This window comes from Strongylocentrotus purpuratus, unplaced genomic scaffold (assembly GCF_000002235.5).
Source record: "Strongylocentrotus purpuratus isolate Spur 01 unplaced genomic scaffold, Spur_5.0 spur5_scaffold_2, whole genome shotgun sequence".
Lineage (NCBI taxonomy): Eukaryota > Metazoa > Echinodermata > Echinoidea > Camarodonta > Strongylocentrotidae > Strongylocentrotus > Strongylocentrotus purpuratus.
Window position 1 is genome coordinate 11,122,196 of NW_022145605.1, and position 21,190 is coordinate 11,143,385.

The window sequence follows — 21,190 nt, forward strand, 5'->3', positions numbered from 1 at the left end:
TCACTTTCCAACAACAACAACAACAACAAAAGGTTTGATGGCTATGTTCTCACAATGACCAATAGCAAAAGGAACATATTTGTATACATGTTACCCTTCAAATACCATCAGAGGTTTGAGTTGCTCAAGTTATAGGGTCTATAAATATAATAGTTGAGAAAAGTTTGTCTTCTTTTTGTGTTAAAGATTACTGTTTATTACCAATGTTACACTGTTTTAATCCAGACTGACATTGATTCAACTGAAATAGAGAAGGTGAGAAGTCGACATTGGTCATACCGTGTTCCAGTCCTCCCATTATGACTTGTAGGTGGGAGGGGTTTGGTCCAAGCATCACTCAGCTGGGGTCTTGGCAGGGACTGGACACCACCTCCTTGAGGTCTGTAACCTCCTAGGTTATTACTGCATGCAGGTCTCACAGTTGGATGCAGAGGATGACCCCTCCTTCCTAACGGGACGTACTGGTCAGCAGGACTACTGGTAAGGGTGTACTCCATGACTGGTAGGGAGAGGGTTGCACTGGACGCAGCAATGGACTCACTGGGGTCCCCTCTACAGAGCTTCCACCCAGGTGGCACACTCACATTCGGGACAGACTGCTCCTGCATCGGATGTGGCTGCCTTGAAGGCACACCTCCCCACAGGTACCCTGGTCTCTGCGGAGCTGGTTGGGTCGCGCCTTCATAGGGCTTAGCTGAATCGCAGGAGATGACCTTCACAGTGTCATTGAGGGTTGGATGAAAGTGACTGTCAAGGTGATCCATGCAGATAATGTCGTCCATGTCATCCACGTCATAGATGTCGCTTCCTCCAATGTCAAAACAAGGAAGATCACCTGGGCCCTCATCAAAGCCAAGAGATACTTTAGGGAGTTCTGTTCATTAAGAAACAAATTAAACATATTTTGTACTCTTTCACAGAACGCAATTGATATTCAATGAGATAATATGACAGGAAGTTTTTGTATTGCTCTCACTTTATCATTATCCTACTTCATTTGTTTATGTTTATTTCACCTGCCTTTTTAAAGATAAAAATGCATTTGGGTCCTTGCTTGACCTTTTTTAGTAAATCAATTTAAAAAGGTATATTTCTGAAAAAGGTAGCAAAAAGTGACCAGTCACAGAGATGTACTTGTGTGTAGAAGATAATACAAAAATTATCTCCCCCTGCTTTAATACAGACAAAGGCAAATAAATCAATGCTTCATCAGTAAATGAAACCTACCATCATCATCATCATCACCATACATATCTCCACCCACACCATGGGACACCTCAGGCTGGGTTTCAGAGAGCTCTATCTCCCTCTGATGCCTGTAGAAGTCCAGGTGTTCCCATCCCGTAGTCCTCTGAGGCTCCATGGTAGAGGGATTGGGTGTGGCGGTGCAGGTGGTGGTGGTGCGTGGGGTTTTGGCGACAGGTGTATCAGCTGCCTTGTCCATTGCGGGGAGCAAGCTTCTCTTGGGTGTGTAGGCAAACCGATCCAGCGTGGGTAAGGGGGTAGGAGTCGAGTCACTGAACTGTGTGACATAGATGGCAAGAAACACAAATAATAGCAAGATATGTGACTTGTGTACCATATATTTACTGAACTGTGTGACATACATGGAAAGAAACAAAAATAATAGCAAGATTTGTGACTTGTGTACCATATACTTTCACTGAACTGTGTGACATAGATGGAAAGAAACACAAATAATAGCAAGATATGTAACTTGTGTGCTATATATTTTCACGGAACTGTTGGTAAAGATGTAAACAAACACATAAAGATTCATATTTTGTTTAACTTGTATATGGTAATTTTCACGTGTCATCCTAGATCCCTTCACTCAACTTAATAAATGCTACAACAGGTACGTGTTATTACCTTCAAGCGCTTGATATTTGGTGTCGTACTTATATCCCGAGCTCTCTGTCTCATCAGGTCCAGGAACCCATCAATACCTCGAGGACCTCTAGATCTAGATGGTGTGGTGGCAGCGCTCTGTGGGTTGTAGGCGTTGCTGCCGGTGGTAGCCAGTTCTTCATCAGGAGTCTGCAACCTCTTGGTTGGTGGAGCCCTAGGTCTGGGAGGGGGTCTGATGGGGACGCCAAACTTACAGCAGTCATGAGCGCAGGTGTCCTTGTCCAAGCAGCGATGGCTGCAGGGCTTACGGCTTCCATACCCTCCAAAATCTGTCAAGAAATATTATAAGTTCATAAAAAAACCTCTTGATCAATGTCTTTTGGACCAGGGATGTTATATTGAAACCTTTTTTTTTCAGGACTAAAATCAATGAATATAAAAGAGTTGTGATACCAGTTTAATTAGGCCTAAAAAAAAAAGATGTTGTATTGCCCTTTAGGTGCCAAAACATGGGTCGGTTGGTCAGATTTTTAAAAAATTAGTTATTATAAAAATAAAAAACTCCCTCTTTGGGCTGATAGTTCTCAGTTTTGAATGCTTACCTAAATACATTTTTTTTCTAAAAAAAACGGTTAAAAAAAACTTTTTTAAAAGGCCGACCGTCGATTTTGAAATTTTTGGGTCGGTCGCAAAGGGCAAAACAACATTTTTTTTTAGGCCTTATGGTAACTGTATATAGTTTCTGTGTTACCCCTCACCTTGTATACCATCATCGCAGGGTGAAGAAAACTCTGTATTTGTGAACCCTTTTTGAGAATCCATCCTGTCTGATTGACCTAGTAGGTGACTCCTGTTCTTGTTTGAAGGGTTGTTTCCAGGTAGACCAGGCACCAATCTCCTCACAGGGGATTTCTTCTCGGCCAGTTGAGGGGGCAGGGCTTCATTCTTTACTGCTGCTCTCAGATGCTTTGGTCCAGAGTAGAATGGCGAGTAGGAGCTCTGTACATCCAGACCAACTGAATGTTTGAATTTATAATAATAATAATTTGGATTTATAAAGCGCTTGATACGAAATACGGTCTTTAAGTGCTTTACAGATATTATAGCCTCGGTCATCTGATTCATTCATGCAGAATGTGCAACTTCTCCACTCCCTGGAGAGTATTCCTACTATATGGTTACTGTGAGGGCATTAGGCAATTACTAACACAAAGGCTTTTGTCATCCTACCAGGTCCCCATTTCTCTCCCGGGTATGGAGTGGCAAGTGTAGAATAATGCCTTGCCAAAGGGCACTTGTGCTGCGATGATATATTCACATTAAAACATACCTTCCTGTTTTAATCAGGATACATTTTACTTGTGTAGAATACTAATATACACATAAAGAAGTGTTTATATGTACTTTCTCCATTGTATAACATTGATGAAATATTATCTGGTTTCGATTAAAAAATGACAAAAAAAAACTTTTCTTATCGAGTAAATGCTTAGTGTAAGGTACTTTTGAATGCCCAATTGCCTCATAGTTATTCTATTTAGAGTTAGAAAAATATATGTAGAGGTGTTCATATGAGAATATACACTTCATGGATTGAATGTGGTTTTCAAGCTTGAGTTCAGTTTTAAATTATGGCACTGTTAAACCATTGAAAACTAATGACTAGGAATAAGCCCATTGGATAAGTATTAAAATTGATTTTGTATCAGTGAGAGGCACAGGTATGTGACTTTCAAATTATACTGGAAAACAACAATCATTGATAACAAACTCGGTTTGACTGAGCATGTTTGAGATCCGTCAAAAGATTTTTATCATCACATGTTCTCACCAAAGTCTTGACTGATGAGGTTAATGTTGAGCTCCTCTCCTTTGATTGCCCTCTTGACTTCCACTTTACGCATCCACATACCTGACTGCACCAGCTGGGAGTCTCTGAAAATAAATGTATATTGATGCTTGATTATTCTACTTGATTATCCTGCTGTTGTGGATAATACTCCAGCAAAAGTAGTAATGGTAGCTCTTTTTTTGTTGAAAATATTTAAATATTACGACATTGTCCCAAATCAAGTGTTCTCATAAGTGAAAGGTACAAGTAATAAAAAGAAGTAGTCAAATAGCTTAACTCGTACTAATTTTTTATCTTCATGTCATCACAAACACAAATTTGCAATATTGACAAAAACAGGAAAAGCATCCTAACACAATTGACATAGATACCAAATAATTTGATTACACAACAAAACCATGAAGTTTACCAGATATAGGAATCTAATAGTTGAATATCATAAAACATAATAATAAAAACTATTCCTTTTTTGTTGCATAAAGTGCTATTCACACTTACGCTACTCTTTGCTTGTAGACCACTTTGTTGTCTGCATCTCCGATAAGTAGAATGACCATGTGGTTGGGTTTGGTGGTCTGTTTCTGAGCTACGGCCTCATGGTTTTGGAGACAAACTGTGATATTTAGTTCTGCTCTCACAGGACTGTACTTTGATACCTGATTGTGTTGGAAAAGAAATGATACAAAATATCATAGTGTATAATAATTCTTCTGTAACATATACATACCTCCTGAATTTAGCTATCCCGTATTAAACAGTTACAAAATCTTTGTACATTAATCTTGGGTTGCCAGTAAAGAAAAATGAGATGGCATGCAAGCTTTCAAAGTTATTTCAATTCTAATTCAACTGAAATGACTGTTTGTATAATTTGTAAATTCTTTATATATTTTTGTTTCTTAAAAAAAAAAAAAAAAAAATTATGGTTCTGAAGTGTTTTCACATCTTCAGGAGATAACAAAAGTAAAATGTGCTGAACTTGTAATCATAAAGAAGAGAGATAGCAAGAGGGGGAAAGGAAGGGAGAGAGAGAGAGAGAGAGAAAGAGAGGGAGGGGGAGAGTGAGGGAGAGAGATAGAGAGAGGGGGAGAGAGCAGGAGGAAGAGAGAGAGAGAGAGAGAGAGAGAAGGGGAGGGGAGATTCTATATTTTGTTTCAATACACTATTAGTAACAGTGCATAATAGTGACCAGCCATTACAATGACTTGTAAAGGTAATGACCCATTTCAACAAGTGTATCAAATGATAATAATTATATTCCTATAGAAGACTTACATACATACATGTATAACATGAGATGATGAGAATGATGAGAATCAATGATCATGGGGAAGGGTGTATTTGAATAATTAGACTGTTCTATGTGTGCATGTGTTTCTATGTATGCATGCAAACTAATAAAACTTAAGTCTGTCTTACCTGTTCAATGGAGACATCATACTTGGGAAGATGAGAGACAGCCTCTACAATCTGATTCCCAAACGGAGGATGGCGATTTACAATCTGAATAAAAACAAATTCATTGACAATATATACAGTAAAACCTGCTTTAGAGACCATCTGTTTACAAGGACCACATATTTAGTTTCCCTTCCAAATGGTTTCTTATAATTGAAGCATGTACTAAAGGAACCTGTCTACCGGTACATAGACCACTTTTCATGTTTCCCTTGGAGACCTGTTCAATGGAGACATCATACTTTGGAAGATGAGAGACAGCCTCTACAATCTGATTCCCAAATGGAGGATGGCGATTTACAATCTGAATAAACAAAATCATTGACAATATACATGTATACCATCTTTTGATATTTTGCAAAGACCTTTAAATTCTTCTCCTTCTTCTTCTTTGGGTTAAGTCTACCTCCTTCACAGTTGAAGATTCTTGCAGATAAATGAGTGTGTGTGTGCTAACGAGAGCCAGTTGCATGGTGCAATGCTATTAACATGGTGCAAGTAAAACATTCTCAGTTGCAGCCTCCCGTCAGGCATTGACGGAAGGCATCCACAAATTTGATACTATCCAAACTTGTCCTCTATTCTATGAAATCAGGTTTTCACACAAACTCACCAATTCCAGTTCCCTGGGGTTCTTATTCTCCAGCTTCTGGAAGCTATCCAGACCAGCATGGACCAAGGCATTGGACATGGTGGGACCGATCTTCTCCAGCTGTCTGGCTACATATCTGGAGTTCTCCCACAGCTTGGCTTGGATGCACTTGGATGTGAGCAGGGCATTCAGCAAGGCTTTGAATTCCGTTCTGGTCATGAGGTACTCCGTTAGGCCTGTCAAGATGAAAGTGTGGTATAATCAGTGGATACTTGCTACTTGATGGAGTATAATCTTTAGCAGCTCATTCAGGAAGCTATACTGGGACGGTTGGTTAGGCGAATAGCTGCAAGGAGTGCCATGTAGTGCGGAAACGATGTGTGGATATTTATTTTGATCAGTAGACGATGGATATTACTTTTTTTAGTTTATTTGTTTAGAACTTGTGGGATGGAACACCCTGATCAGCAGAAATGTTGCTTTTCATAGATATGATGAACCTGGTTGTGAATGTAGTGCATTCATCAGTTTGATTTGTGCAATATCCTGGAATTTGGCAAGTCCTGCACTTTTAGCTCTCACGGACCTCCTAAGGAAAGTCATATTGAACAATATGTTTACATTAAGATATGTATTTCTTCTTGAAACAGAAGCAGGTGACCCCTCAGTGAAGATCATTCCCATGGAATTTATCCTATGTCAAATATATCCATAAATCAAGCATAACAAGTAAAAAAAAAAAAATTGACACTTGAAAGTTTTCATCAGTCTTATACTCATTGAGTACTGAATTCCCTGAAGTGCCTGATACATACAACGGTTACTCAAATGTACATAAAATGTCTCTGTTTCCTTACATCTGGTGAGTCTCTGGCCTGCCCTGAATATCTTATAGCAATCCTGATTTAGAGCAAACTCCTGGATAGGAATGGACCCTAAGGTGGCTTGGATCAAGCTGAATATCGAAGGAGGAAAAAAGAGCAGAAATATATATATATATATGAGGAAATCAATGAATGGAATCAACAGAAAATGGAAGAGACAGAGGAAGAGAAGATGATATAAGAAAAAGAGAAAGAAAAAAGAAGACAAATTAAAATAATTTTTCATGAAGTAAGAATGCCTTTTCAACCATATATTTATCTCAAGGAATACTCGAATACACAATTTAACAATGATTGGGATTTTTTTTTTAAAGCATAATTTAATATTTTTCAAAAGATAATTTGTGTTTCCTTTCATCTTTCCTCCCTTTTTGTATTTTCTATCTTAAATGAATATCTTACATGTATCTATGAATCTGAAAATTTATTGTCTTGATAGACATTCACTGTTTGACAAAAAAACTTGTATGAAAATCATAGGAATGAATAACTATTTGGACTCTACGCCACCTTATTCTAAAAAGGAATACAATGAATGTTGATTAGAAAAACATATTCCTATGTACAATTTTTGATTAGCTATCTTTCTTTTCTACAAGTCTATGCCACTCAAACTTTTTCACTTTTTTATACTCAGAACAGCACTTTCATATCAATTGTTTTGAAATTGCCATAGTTCATGGTGTTTTGGTTCTTATTCTTGTTCATGAGTATATATATATACTTGATCATTCTATCTCCTGATCATACTGTTTGTACCACTTGAATCTCATCTATATATACATGTGTGGCGTAACCGGGCTCTGCCGGGGTAGCGTTCTGCCTTGCAGTCTCTCAAAACCCGGTCCACGCTCTCGACAATCATTCATCAACTATATCTCTCAGTGGGCTCTCACAAAAGTATATCGTGTAAGAAATAACGTGGACTAGCTCTCATTTTACTCACTCCCGCAATCACTGAATGTCTGACAGGACTAAAGAAACAACACTTGCACAGTATCTGCAGTCAAGTAACTTTACTCGTTCCTGGTAACGGACCTTTCGCAACGACAGCCCGACGCTGACTCACAGATCACAACTGTATAGAACCTGCCCCAACGGCAGCTAAGCGCTGACTCACAGCTAAACGCTGACTGACTGACATCTCACGATGTACACATATATATTTCACAATTAACTATAACGCCCTCTACGTCTTACTAAACCACTGGACTAGTTATGCTACACATGTTTTGTGACTTCATGAATCTCAAACACTCTGTCTTACCAGTTGACTTTCATGTCGTTTGTCTTGATCTTGCCACTCATCGGGTAACGGATCGTAACATGGTTCTTATCCTTGTTCATCTTGTTCAGCACCTTCCTCTCATTCACTCGGAGCTGAACATCACTGAACTCCTTGCACTTGGACACAAGTACCATCTTTAAAAAAACAAGATCCATAAGGTTATAGCATAAGGTTAGAGCTGATGTTGTAAAGATCTTGAGTTGGTGAAATCGTTTTGAGTGAGGAAAACTTAAACAGGTACCAATGTGTGTAGTATTTACAAGGGCTGGGATATTTTTTCTTGAGAAGATATGTTAGTTCTTATTAAAAGAACTGTTGCATAATTCTTTAGTTTTTATAGCTTTTTCAAGAACTTGTATTTCTTTCAAAGAAAGAAATGTTGTGCTTCATGTAAATTTCTCTCTCTCTCTCTCTATCTCTACTTGTGCTGGACATCACAGAATTGTGTACATTTGAAGAGAAGCATGATGTAGAAAAGTTTTACAATCATACAGAAAATGCAGAGTTTGTCAATGTCAGGAATATTTACAGATAACTAGTATGACTGCCATCCACTGCCAAGCAGGTGTTAAGGATCTAGAGCACCTCCATTCATGAAATAGCAAGGAAATCATACTTTTTTTGTATGAAATTAGAGACTCACCAAATCTGACACAGTCTCATTGCCATCCAGTTTGGTGAACTGCTTCATGGTCTCAAAGGCTACACAGTACCTTGCCATCAGTCTGCCTGTCTCTGTTAAATAATAATAATAATAATAATAATGTTACGACTACCACCACCACTACTACTACTACTACTACTACAACTACTACTAATTTTCATAAAATACAAAGGGCGTCAACTTAAAAATACTTGCACACACACACAAAAACAGAGAACATTATCATACAAAGCTTATAGTAATTACAAGAAGAGAGTAATATCAAAATAAATTAGAAAAATGTGTTTTCAGACACTTCTTGAAAGCAATGAGAGTATGGCAATTCGTTAGTACAGGGGGTTAAGGAGCTCAAGGTTTTGGGGCAATAATATACATCTATTAGAACATGATGTTACTGTTTGATTTTACAAATTTGATGTCTTGATGCTTTCTGCATTTATGACCAAGTTTTTTGCATGGAATCATGGACGAAAACCGGATGTGGCAAATTTATTGATTATCGTGATATCATACTGTATGAATTTTAGTTTGCTATTAAGGTAAAATACCAGACTTTGAAAATTGATAAGGTCTAGCTTTAGTATCATTTTATCTTCAAGGAAATTTTGATAGCTACAAGAAGACCTAAGTGGCAAATTTCAGTCAACATTTCTATATATCTTTCACTAGGTATACAGTCATATGACCATCTACCAAACAGTCCGATAAGGAGGGAGGTAAGCCTGACACTTACCAAGAGGCTTTAGTTCTTTACTCTGCTGGTCCATCTGTATGAGATTGATGCTAGCCAGTGATGTCAAGTCTTTGGTGCACAATTCTTGTGGAGAGAGTTGGGGGAAAAAATGGATATTTTTCAAATAATGATCATGGACATTGCATACAGCAAAAATCAATTAATTGATAAATAACAAACCAGCAGCAACACAACAACAAAAGGACAACAAGAAGAACAAGAAAGAAAATCAACAACAACAATTTTTAAAAATTTTAAATAATTTTGTTTTTATCATCATCTCGTGCCGTCCCTTCGGAAGGGGTTGGCGGCTATGCACCTCCATCGCTATCTGTCATGTACTCTTGTTCTAACCTTTCCGTAGTTAAGACCAGTCCATTTCTTGACATCATCAAACAAAGTGAATCGCTGTCTACCCGTTTGTCCTCTACCAATCCTTCCAGCAAGATCTTCTACAATCCTCCTCCTCTCATCACATGACCAACATACATTTTGTTTACTACCTTTCAACCGTTTGTCCAGCTCCATCTGAGTGAACCCCTTTGGTAGGCCGTAGTGGGTGGGATTCTTCTGGACGCGTATGTAGAGGAAGGTAGACTTGAGCCACTCAAGGGCGATGTCCATGTTGTCGATGGTGTGCAGAACTATCTCAGCATTCAGGTGCTCTATCAGGTGGTTGTGAAGACTGGAGAGAGAGAGAGAGAGAGAGAAGGGGAGGGGAGGTGAACATAGAAGGAGGGGTTGAGAGAGAGGGGAGGAGGAGAGGGGGAGATTGAGGAAAGGAGGGAGGGAAAAGAAAAAAAGAAAAAATGGTTGGGAGAGAGGTGGAAGGAGGAGAAGGGAAAGAGAAAGAGGGAGAGAGAGAGAGAGAGAGAGGTAGAGAGAGAGAAATAGAGTGCAAGAGGGAGAGAGAGAGAGAGAGAGGTAGAGAGAGAGAAATAGAGTGCAAGAGGGAGAGAGAGAGAGAGAGAGAGGTAGAGAGAGAGAAATAGAGTGCAAGAGGGAGAGAGAGAGAGAGAGAGGTAGAGAGAGAGAAATAGAGTGCAAGAGGGAGAGAGAGAGAGAGAGAGGTAGAGAGAGAGAAATAGAGTGCAAGAGGGAGAGAGAGAGGAGGGAGGGGAGGAAGAGAGAGAGAGAGAGAAAGAGAGTGATAGAGAGAGAGAGAGAGAGAATGCAAATATGTTTGGTCATTTCTTCAAGGAAATGAAAACAAGATATCGTTAAAAGAGTGTTGTTTATGTATTTGTTCTACATTATGCAGAATAAAACAACACAGATTTTCTAATTGAACTAAGCATATTCACCTGCTCTCTATTTCCTCTGTTCCAGCCAGGAGATTGTCATATTTTCCCTGTACATGAAAACAAATGATACAAGACTATGAATAAGAAGCCAAATAAGGATTATGATTTATAATAATAATAGTGATACAACAAATTTATATGGCGCTTGTGACATAAAATTTTCAAAGTGCTGTACACAAATCAAAATTATAGAGTTATAGATTGATAGAGCAAATATTTCATTAAAGTTTCTCAAGTTATAACATGATTTTTGTCTGTATTATATGTAGTACATGTAGTACACGTATGTATGTCTGTCTTTTTGGTATATTTGTTTATGGACACAGTATTTCATAACCTGTTTGATATTTGCAGTTATTATAATGATTATTTAAAAAGAAACCAACTACTGGTTACGACCTTTGTCTTGTGTTTGGTCATAATGACTGCGGTGGCGCTTGTATCAAACTGTGGTCTGCCGGCCCTGCCTATCATCTGAAGGATCTGTGTCTCGCTGTACTCTCTGTACATCCCACCTGCATAGTGCTGTGTAGACTTGACAACCACGAGATGGGCAGGGAGGTTCACCCCCATGGCTAGGGTACTGGTCGACACTGTGGTGTGGTAAAGCAAAAATACATTACTTAGCTTCAGAAGCAGCAGAGAGAAATAGTGCCGAGGAAATTCCTCATGAATAAAATCAAACTGATAGCCATTATGAGGAAGTGAGTAAAAAGGTACGTGACTTGGCTCTGGAAATTTCAAGGTGAATTCATGAAAACACTTCAAATTCGAAGTCCTTCTGTACAAGAACAATTTTGAAGTGAAAAAGACTAGGATACAAGAAACCACACAATTTTTTGGGGGAAAAATGAGGAGTTAAAAAAAATATATATATATATTTTTGGAGGCCATTTTAAAAAGAGTTCTTTAATGTAATACAGAGCAGCACTATGGGTTCTATTTTCATAATTAGAAGGCATAACCTAATCCCTTGGATAGGACTTCAATGAAATACTAATCCGTTCTTTGGATATACATGTACAAGCATACAGGTATAAACAACCTTTGGAGGTGAATCATGTAATCAATGATCTACTGCGGATATGAACACATAATCATGTACATGCAGATAGTGCTTAATCACTTCTACATCTTGAAGGCTATTGCTGATTTGAAAATATATGCAAAGCTAAATTCCCCTTTTCTTTGTGAATAACACAAATATACTTAATCCCACAGTTTTGGTGACATACTGCCTAGAAGAACATTATTAAGCCTATGGGAATGAATGATTAAAGTAGTTAAAAGTTCAAGTAGGGCTCTTACAATTCATTATTGTACCTCCAAAATTGTGAGTAATGAACACCATATGTCAACCCATCAATCATTTAAATCTTAACCCTAGTGTACACAGTGGACCACAGTTGCGTTACAACAGGTATATACCATGGTAAAGAACAAAGAGATACTTACTGAGTACAGGGAGATCCCCTTGAAGGAACATCTCTTCAATAGCCTTCCTGTCTTGTAGGTCCAGACCAGCATGGTGATAGCCAACTCCATTCATGACCAGATCTATGCAGCACAACATTATGGCATGATTCTCACTATACTTCAATTTTTATTATAATCTGCAACACTGATAGTAGTCCCCTTTAACACTTTTCATCAAAGTCTTCATTATTCCATTGTTTTGAAAAGGAAAAACAAAAAAAGGATTTCTCCATAAATTACATTCTTACATGTCTAATTCATATTTCACAGTTGCCATAACTGGTGTTTATTTATGGTAAAAGTGAAGATAGTTTGCAAGTTTCATATTCTATTTATTTATAATTGGAAGAATACCATGGTACTTTTTTCTATAAAAGGGATTTTGTCTTTGTTGAAAATGTGGTTAGAAAAATAGTTGACAACGCTGGACTACAATCTGCCGATGCCACCTCTTCATTTTGTTCCATGTACCAATATCTCTGTTCAATGTTCTTCACTGTCCTAAATTGTAATAAACAACTTCCTGTTTCCAAAATAATCTATCACTTTGACTCCAAGACAGAGTATTAACAATGAAATTACATGAACAGTACTTTTGTGTAGCATCATCTTTGATTTGACCTTTGACCCACCTCTGAGTTTAGAATCCCTGATCCTATTGTTGTACATCTGAAGCCTCTGTCTGCACTGTGCATTCAAGATAAACCTGGCTTCTTTCACTAGGATAGAAGCAGCCTGCTCTACAGCTTTCCTAGTAGAACAGAACTGAAGGAAAGGGAGAATTAGCATGGTTAGCTGCTCTATACAAAATAAAATACTAAAAGGTTGAACAAATAGTACTATGCAAATTGCACATACATATTATTTATTATCAGTAGTAGTTGTATAGTGGGGGTGGCATTGGTTGTAGTAGTAGCAGAAGTAGTAGTAGCAGTAGTAGTAGTAGAAGTAGTAGTAGTAGTAGTGGCAGTATATGTAGTAGCAGCAGTAGAAGTAATAGCAGTAGTAGTGATATACTATATATTTGATGTGCTTAACTCAACCATAGTAAACAGGCATACAGGTATTATTGTGCAAAGTGAATCCCTCTCTACCCCTAAAGGAGCTCCATTTAACGTTCTGTCTGGTTTGGAGCATAAGCTTTTTATAATAGAGATGAATTTCCTGAAAGCCCAGTTTATGATACAGGTATCATTGAGAAAAGAGTGAATCCTGTACATAAAGACCACCTGCCTATGAAGACCACTATTCATGTTTCCCTTGAGCAGTCTTTATATACCGGTACAGGTTTCACTGTATCATATTAAAGTGAGCACGTTTTTCTCATTGTCTTACCACAAGAGTAGGTTTGTTTTCTGAGTAGGTCTGAACGACTCCACTTAGCTTGTAGTTGAGGGAGAGATCAAACTTGAACTCTGAGAAGTTATCAGAGCAGGGATAGCCAATCACAACCTTACGAAGCGTCACTGGTCTGTGGCTGTCGTCAAATCTATAATGGCAAAACAAACAAACATAACAAACAAATAAATAATCAAAGCAGGTGGCACATTTGGTGTGTTCAGATAAACCAAAATATCTTTAGATCTGATTTCTTTGTGATTAGTAACTTTTATACAATTTTACAAAATGTGGTTTTTAAGGGAAATTGTCTTTTGAAAATGAAAATACTTCAAAACTTATACTTCTAATCACAATTTGCATCTTGATGAAATTACTCTGAAAATATATTTCTCTTCTTTTTTTTTTTTTCCTTTTTTTTTTGGGTGGGGGTGGGGGGGGGGGGGTATGAGTCTTTCTCTGTAGGGGGGGGGGGCTGTTTGAGCAGTGTACAATTACCATCCAAGCTTAGACGCCACATAGTCATTACATATCTAAATAGCTACTTGTGCATGTAGCACAGTGTAAAGCTTTCAGTTTCTATACTCACTTGTGAAAGACAGCAGTTTGGTCACCAAATCCAAGCCATTCTGCAATCTGCAGGATGAAAAATTACATAATTTTAACTGCAATGTATAAAGAAAGGTCATTTACAAAGCATAAATAAATCCTGATGATTTAAACAACCTCTCTCTCTAACCTTCCAAAAACTTATATAACACCACATCTTCCTAAATGACATACACACCTAATTCTTAACCTGTATACTTGTATTATATAGTCATGTTACTCGGCAAGAAATATAAGACTTTAGAACACATGCAGAACTAATGTATTCACACCATAGAAATTATACAAATTCTTGCATTTCCATAAATATTGGTGTTTATCTCCTAGTTTCTATGAAACCTTGTATATTCAAGCCATATGTAGTTCATCCTGAAGATAATCTGCACTAGTTATTGTGACAATATTGTTTATCAGATTTAAGAAAAGAAATACTTATAATGTTGATATCAAAAGAGGGCAGTATACAGCCTCACTGGTAATGAATTACTCTCTTACACTACACATCAGCTGTGTGAACTATCTTTTGTTTGTGACACTTAAATAACACTAAAACGATATTGAATCCGTTATCATATTCTCGTTGCACTCACATCTTTGATGTTGGGAATGGTAGCGGAGACAGCAAGGAAGCGTAGTCCTGAGCCACTGCTCTGCTCCTGTGTACTGATGGAGGTGTTGGTGCGTTGGTCTGGTAGAGCGGCCTGGACGGTCTTCATCCTACTGATGACGGCCTCTACAGTGGCTCCTCGGGTCTCTTCATTCAGAGAATGAACCTAAGATGAAAATGATAGGGATTATAAAATAATGAGATTAATCATCTATTGAGCTATTGTCACATATAGACACATGGTGTAGTACAACTGGGCCCTGTTTCATGGAAATTTTTATCAAACAAGTTACAATTACTGTTTTAGGCTACTGAAATCCTTGCATTTGATTGGCTGAGAGCATATTTGTCATAACATGTTAGAATTTGTGATTTATAACAAGTTTTATGAAACAGGTTCCTGGTCCAAAAACACTCATATTCCCTGCCATCTATAAAAAGAAATATATGAACAAAACATCTGTGCCTACTGTAATTAATACTATACATAGTTTTTGGAATAGTGTAAGAATATATTACCCTTGATGCCACCATATTGCCATCATTTTCATACTTATGCAATATGACTTTTCTTGGACATCAGTTGTATATTCCCCTAGAATATGTAAAAGATTGACTAATGAATGATTATTAAATTTCTTTTGTTTTGCATTTCATTTTGAGAACCCATTTGATATTCATGTACAGTGATGACATATATCTTAGGTATTATGTTACTGGTATTAATAACAATTGACAAACATATTGGACTATTTTTTTCAATTAAACAAACTACTTACTTCATCAATGAGGAAGAGTTTAACAAGTTGAACCAAAGAATGGTTGTCTCTCCATTTCCTTGTCATGCTATCCCATTTCTCCTGAAAAGTCAATGCATTCCAATTATAAACCAATTAGTGTGGAGTATAGAAATCAATTTGATAGCCAGCTTTTATAAATAGATACCAACTTTTTTCCTTGGGTTTAAAAGAAAAGGCTATCAAACTAAACAAATAAATAAGATAAACATTTCAAGCAAAATGGAGAGATATGCATACAGTTGCAGTGCTGATGCTCATGTGCTGTGTTATCAAGTAGTATTGCTTTAGTAGTAATTCTATGCCATCCATGTACATGGATTTCTTCAAAACAGCTAGATCACTTATTCAAAATAAAATGAAATAACACAGAAATTCAAGAAAATCAAAACATCATCCTCCAAAGAAAAGGAAATTGAAAAGGAAAGAAAGACAAACAGGTGTAGTGAAGATGATATTGACGGCCTGTAACTGGTAGAAGTCTTCAATATCAGTATCTCCTGTCAGCTCCTGGCATTTCAGACCCAGCGGTTCAAACTTCTCCTTCCATTCATCACAGCGCTGGCTGCATAAGACCTTGATAGGAGCCACTGGAGTAAATTGGAGGAGAAAGATGAGAATGAATTTCGCATGAAGAGTGAGAAAAAATTAAAGAGAGAGAGAGAGAGGGAGAAAGAAGGATGAAGAGATAAAGAGTGAATGATCAAAGAGAAAAAGAGAAAGAGTGGGAAGAATAAACAAAGGAGAGGTAAATAAACAACAATGGTACAACTAGAAACTCTGAAATCTTTTAAAATAATCAGATTGAGGAAATGGAATTTGAAACAACAGTAAAGTCATGATGACACTTATCCAACTTATACAGTAACAATGCACAAGGTAATTCATGGAGAAAAAAATTAAATGAAAATGAGAATGATGATTATTGAATGCTCCTGTAACAACATGTATCTACCTTAGAATACAGAAGTATCTGTACCATCCATCATCTTTTACAATTCCTCTGTTACCCATTTTCCCTTCTATTCCCTGTTTTGTTAATGTTGAAATGTTAATGTTCCTTCATTCTTCTCTCTCTCTCTCTCTCTCTCTCTCTCTCTCTCTCTCTCTCTCTCTCTCTCTCTCTCTCTCTCCCTCCCTTCCTTCCACCATTTCTCTTTCATCATTCACCCCTTAATCTTAAAAATTCCATTGCCTGTGCCTACCCAGGCAATGCTGCACTTAAATATACTTTCCAACAACCCATCAATGAACAACAGGAATAAGGTGATAAGGTGTTGAGCTGAAGTTTGATCTTTGGTGACTTACTGTATACTACTTTAGTCCTATTATCATAACCTCCCTGCGAGATCAATAGTCTGAGAATGGCAAGTTCAAACAGAACCGTCTTTCCTGATCCAGTCGGAGCACTTACAACCAGGGGTTTATCCGTATACAGGATCTAAAATCAAGATTTAAATGGAAAGAGACCAAAGGTAAATTGTTTTTACAGAGAGAAAAAAAATCAATAATGATGTTTTCATCTCTATTACTTTTGTTTTTAAAGAAAACAAAAAAGAATTGAAAATAACAGAATTTAGAATTCCCAGTGTAATTATATATAGGGGGAAATTATCAATATATTTCATTATACATATAAAATATATCAAACTAGAGTTTTTGTCACTAGTATTATTTTTCTATTTATAAATGATTATATGAACTTTAGATAAATAGATGGATAACTGGTTTATTAATGAAAAAAATGACATAAATACATTTGTACAAACGTTTAAAATACATTGGGAAATATATATTCAAAAACATATTGCATATATTCAAATTGCATCAAAAATTGATATTATTGTTATTATGATATTACTGTGGAGTAGTAGGATATAAGTTTAAAGTTTACATTTTAAATGTGGTAAGTCATATGGTAAAGAAAGTTTAGTAAAAAAGGTGTAGGAAGATTTTGTTGAATTTCAAGCCAGGATTTTTAAAAATCAAATCTGAAATATCTCAAATTCAAAGCGTACGATTAGAAAATAAACAACGCTTACACAGCAGTTGTTTTTACACGTGATAATTGTTCCAGACTTAATCTAGCTAATTTATATTCTCAAAACGATTACAAGTTTAGAACATTATTCCAAACTACCCATATGTGCCCAATTGCAAAACTGACTTACATCATCCAGCACTTGTGATTGCACAAAGTTGAAGTATGGGAATGGGAAGATTGATCTGTACTGGTCAGCTAAGTGAGTTTGACATCAAGGAAAAAGTATGGAGAAAAGTAAATTATGAATAATTTGATTACTCATAAGAATATGAAAATAGTGACACTATCAATCCTCCAAACCGACCTTTCCCCATCCAGTATCTCATTTTTTGTCATTAGAAATGGAGAGAAGATAGAAACAATTTTCTACCACTCATGTGACCTAAGAAAGGTCAATTGCAAAAGTATTATAAGTAATATCGAAAAAATGTCTCAATTATTGCTCAAAATATTGCTTCATATTCTTAATTAAAGGCTACTTCAACATTTGGGAGGCTATGTTATTTTTTAAGGCTTTCATCCAATATGTCAGCATGTGTCGATAACTCTTTGATTATCAAAAGGATACGTATTTCTTCAATAGAACGCAGACACTTCGCCCCTCTCTTTGTTCCTCCTGGGGTTGATGAGGCTGAGAAATAGAGAGAAAAAAACAACCAAAAAAAATTACTTTTTGTATTCTTTTTAAATGTTAATCATATATTCACTATGAAGACATTGATGTGGAAAGTGTTTTTTTTTTAAATGTAAGATATATTATAGATTTGAAAAAATGTGCATCTCTTTTCAAGTATTTTCGGTGAAATTTTGCACATATAAATTAATTTGACTTCAGCACACACTAAAGTCAATATATTGCCAATTAGTGCAAAACTAGTCATGTTACTGGCCTTTAAAAACTGAAAACACTTCTTTTTAATTAACTGTACCGTAAATCTAAGCATATCAGGAGCTCTTGTAGCGCAGTAGAATATATACCTAATGTTGGATAGTTTCTGCGCTTTATAAATGTACTATTATTATTATTATTAATATGAGCTTCTCAATCAAGTACCTGGAATATGGATGGAAGCTGGGAATTCATCATCTTGACTATGCCTTAGCTGCGGTGGCATCTGCACATGAACTTCTCTAGCTGGCTGGCTCGGGTAAGGTTGCTCATCAAAAGGATGTCCTTTCTCTCGAGGGGCTTGCAGGCTTTGAGAGTCAATGGTGTCATTGAACAAGTCCTCTTGCGATGATAGCTGGCTTTGAACTTGGCTTGGCTGGCTGGCTTGCCTACGTTGCACTGGAGGCACAAACCGAACTCTTGGCCTAGAAAGTAAAGGACATAAAGAGTTAAAGATACTTAATCATAGGAATAAACGATATTAAAATTAAAAATGTCTACATGCCATATTTTGTATTTCAGAGATCAGGATAAATTAAAGCCTGTAGTGAGAAATATATTCAATACCCCATTAGTCATCTTCTCTTTTTTTCCTTCTCTTGTTTAGTAATCAGTTATTAAAATTGAAGTCTTTTGGCTTCTTGAATGAATAATATTAAAAACAAACTCATAGAAATTGATGATTTTGCAACACAGAAAATGTTAATAATGTGCTCATTATTAAAAATTTCATTCAATTGTGTTTATTTAGTGTTTCAGAAAGTATGAACCAACTGAATGATATGCCATGTCGTTGAACTTCCTAAACAGTGACAGAGCTTAATTTCCTTTGATGTAGAAATCTTTCTGCAAGTCCACTGATTTTGATATGAAGTAAGACGTTCTGACATGTGCTACATAATTCTTTTTCAAATTACAAATAATGCAAGAAATGTTAAACCTAATTACAAACCTAAAGATGTATACAGGACATTTTTCTTCTTCTTGAATGAACCTAAATATCTTTAAATAATTGCAAAACAGTTTCCAACATAAAAAATCTTACCTTGGTTGAAGACCTGCAGATCTTGATTTTAAGATTCCATGGCCTGAAAAGACAATTGTGAATAAAAAGGGCAAAAATGAATAAAGTTGTATAAGATATACATGTAATCCCAGTAAAGTCTATAAAGAAGATGACATGCATAGACACAAAAGACTGATCCTTCATTAATTAATCATGTATGCATGTGAATGTAAACAAGAATATCTGAACAAATATTTAAATAAAAAATTTAAAAAACAGTGGATCACTGCTTTTATTTAACTCAATCCTGTTTGAATTCTGCAAAATATGTATGACTGGGCATTCAAGTAACTTTTTCTAGCATCAGGACACATTTCTACGTAGTATAGGCCTGTAAAATCCTTTTTTGCTGACAAAATTATCCCTTACCATAATCGTAAGTTTTGGCCAAAAAGTGGACTAAATGACCAATAACATCGTGAAAAGGGTCAATAAGAACATTTTTGGAATCAGCACAAAATTTTACCCCAGATAAGCAATCAATACCCTCCCCACCAAAAAATTCTTATTAAATCCCCCTACATCCTTGATATAACAATGCCACAGCTGATATTTTTGTTGACTATTCCCCATAATGCATCACATGAAATTGACCAAACACTAGTGTTGCTAGATGGCGCTGTGAATTGTGAATCCATGGTATTAAGATCCACAAGTACTTCTCTTTTTCCATCTAAATTTGGGATAATAAAAAGTAATTTGAATTGACCTTTGCTTGGTGAGTTGCCGAGTGCCTGAGATACTGAAAAGGAGTCCAAGTCATCGGTGAAAACTTGTGACGGCAAAATATCATCTAGCAAGGGTGGAGCTGGGACATCACTCAGATCTGAAAATGGCCTCCTACAACAGAAGTGAAGATTGCATTTGTTTTTTTAGGCTTGAAAATTGTACTCTGTTATTCATGGCCTGTGCGTACAACTACAAACCGGGGGAGGGTGTAGCCCCTCCGCCCCCCCCCCCCACCTCTCATCGGCAATAATTGGGCAAAAAAGTTACAATTTTGGGCAAAAAGGTAAATAAAAGTTAAAAGAAGAAAATAAAGCAGCACTGAAATAATGACTGCAGAGAATCCTTCATCTTTTTTTTGTTGGTAAGCCTTATAATAGACTCTGTAGACTATAGGGCTTACTTAGAATAGATCTTCACTTATTATCAATTACATAAGGCAATACCGTAATCAACCTGGCTGCAGGTCTAACAACATCAGTATAGTAACATGCTTTTGTTTTTATATTTTTACCTGTGACATTATAACCTCTGACATTTTACCTGGCACCATTAGACCCCTAGACTATAAACTATTGAGTATTGATTCCACCCCATCATAATCATAGCGTCTATTTAAAAAAAAAAAATTCTTACCACATCTTTAGACTTTATTTTTTAACCTTGACCTGTCCTTGTCTTCTGTTTTTTGACGCAGTGACAGTGACTTAGACCATTCAAAATCGTTGTATTGTAGCAGTAACTTTTATATGCCTAGAGTCGAGGCTAGACGAGGCCGGCTGGCCAGGGCTGGAGATTTACGTTGTCATGACTAGACCCCTAGTGTCCGAGAATAAGACTTCTTCAATTCATCATGTTCATCGAGAGCTGTGTCGATGGCAATGCCAATGCCAATGGTAATGTCATGGGGATGCGCTGTCACTTGTGTCAATGTCAGTTTAGATTAAGTAAGAAACTTAGATCTAGAAAGGTCTAGATCTACTCTAGTCTTCTAGAGTAAGTCTAGACCCCT

At 36.7% G+C, this 21,190-nt stretch overlaps 1 protein-coding gene across 1 annotated transcript; it reads right to left on the reverse strand.

The window, feature by feature from the left end:
* Positions 1-206: 206 nt before the first annotated feature.
* Positions 207-20,387, reverse strand: LOC582272 (probable ATP-dependent DNA helicase HFM1). Its single transcript, XM_030991019.1, has 28 exons — positions 20,162-20,387; positions 19,432-19,474; positions 18,552-18,811; positions 18,066-18,128; positions 17,625-17,692; positions 16,762-16,894; positions 15,892-16,043; positions 15,436-15,516; positions 14,640-14,822; positions 14,030-14,076; positions 13,438-13,591; positions 12,735-12,867; positions 12,082-12,183; positions 11,026-11,219; positions 10,627-10,673; positions 9,826-10,007; positions 9,323-9,406; positions 8,569-8,660; positions 7,905-8,059; positions 6,611-6,708; positions 5,775-5,989; positions 5,382-5,465; positions 4,202-4,359; positions 3,683-3,786; positions 2,610-2,867; positions 1,873-2,180; positions 1,228-1,522; positions 207-874 (listed from the first exon to the last, which is right to left on the reverse strand). The coding sequence occupies exons 3-28, from the start codon at positions 18,610-18,612 to the stop codon at positions 207-209; spliced, it is 4,119 nt and encodes a 1,372-aa protein (XP_030846879.1). The 5' UTR covers positions 18,613-18,811; positions 19,432-19,474; positions 20,162-20,387.
* Positions 20,388-21,190: the final 803 nt, after the last annotated feature.

Excerpts from the sequence above, each read along its gene's own strand:
- LOC582272 (XM_030991019.1), bottom strand. The coding sequence starts at position 18,612 with ATGCCACCGCAGCTAAGGCATAGTCAAGATGATGAATTCCCAGCTTCC. Across the intron at positions 10,008-10,626 it reads ACAGAGGAAATAGAGAGCAG|TCTTCACAACCACCTGATAG; the intron begins GTGAATATGCTT and ends CTCTCTCTCCAG. Across the intron at positions 2,181-2,609 it reads CTGCGATGATGGTATACAAG|ATTTTGGAGGGTATGGAAGC; the intron begins GTGAGGGGTAAC and ends ATTTCTTGACAG.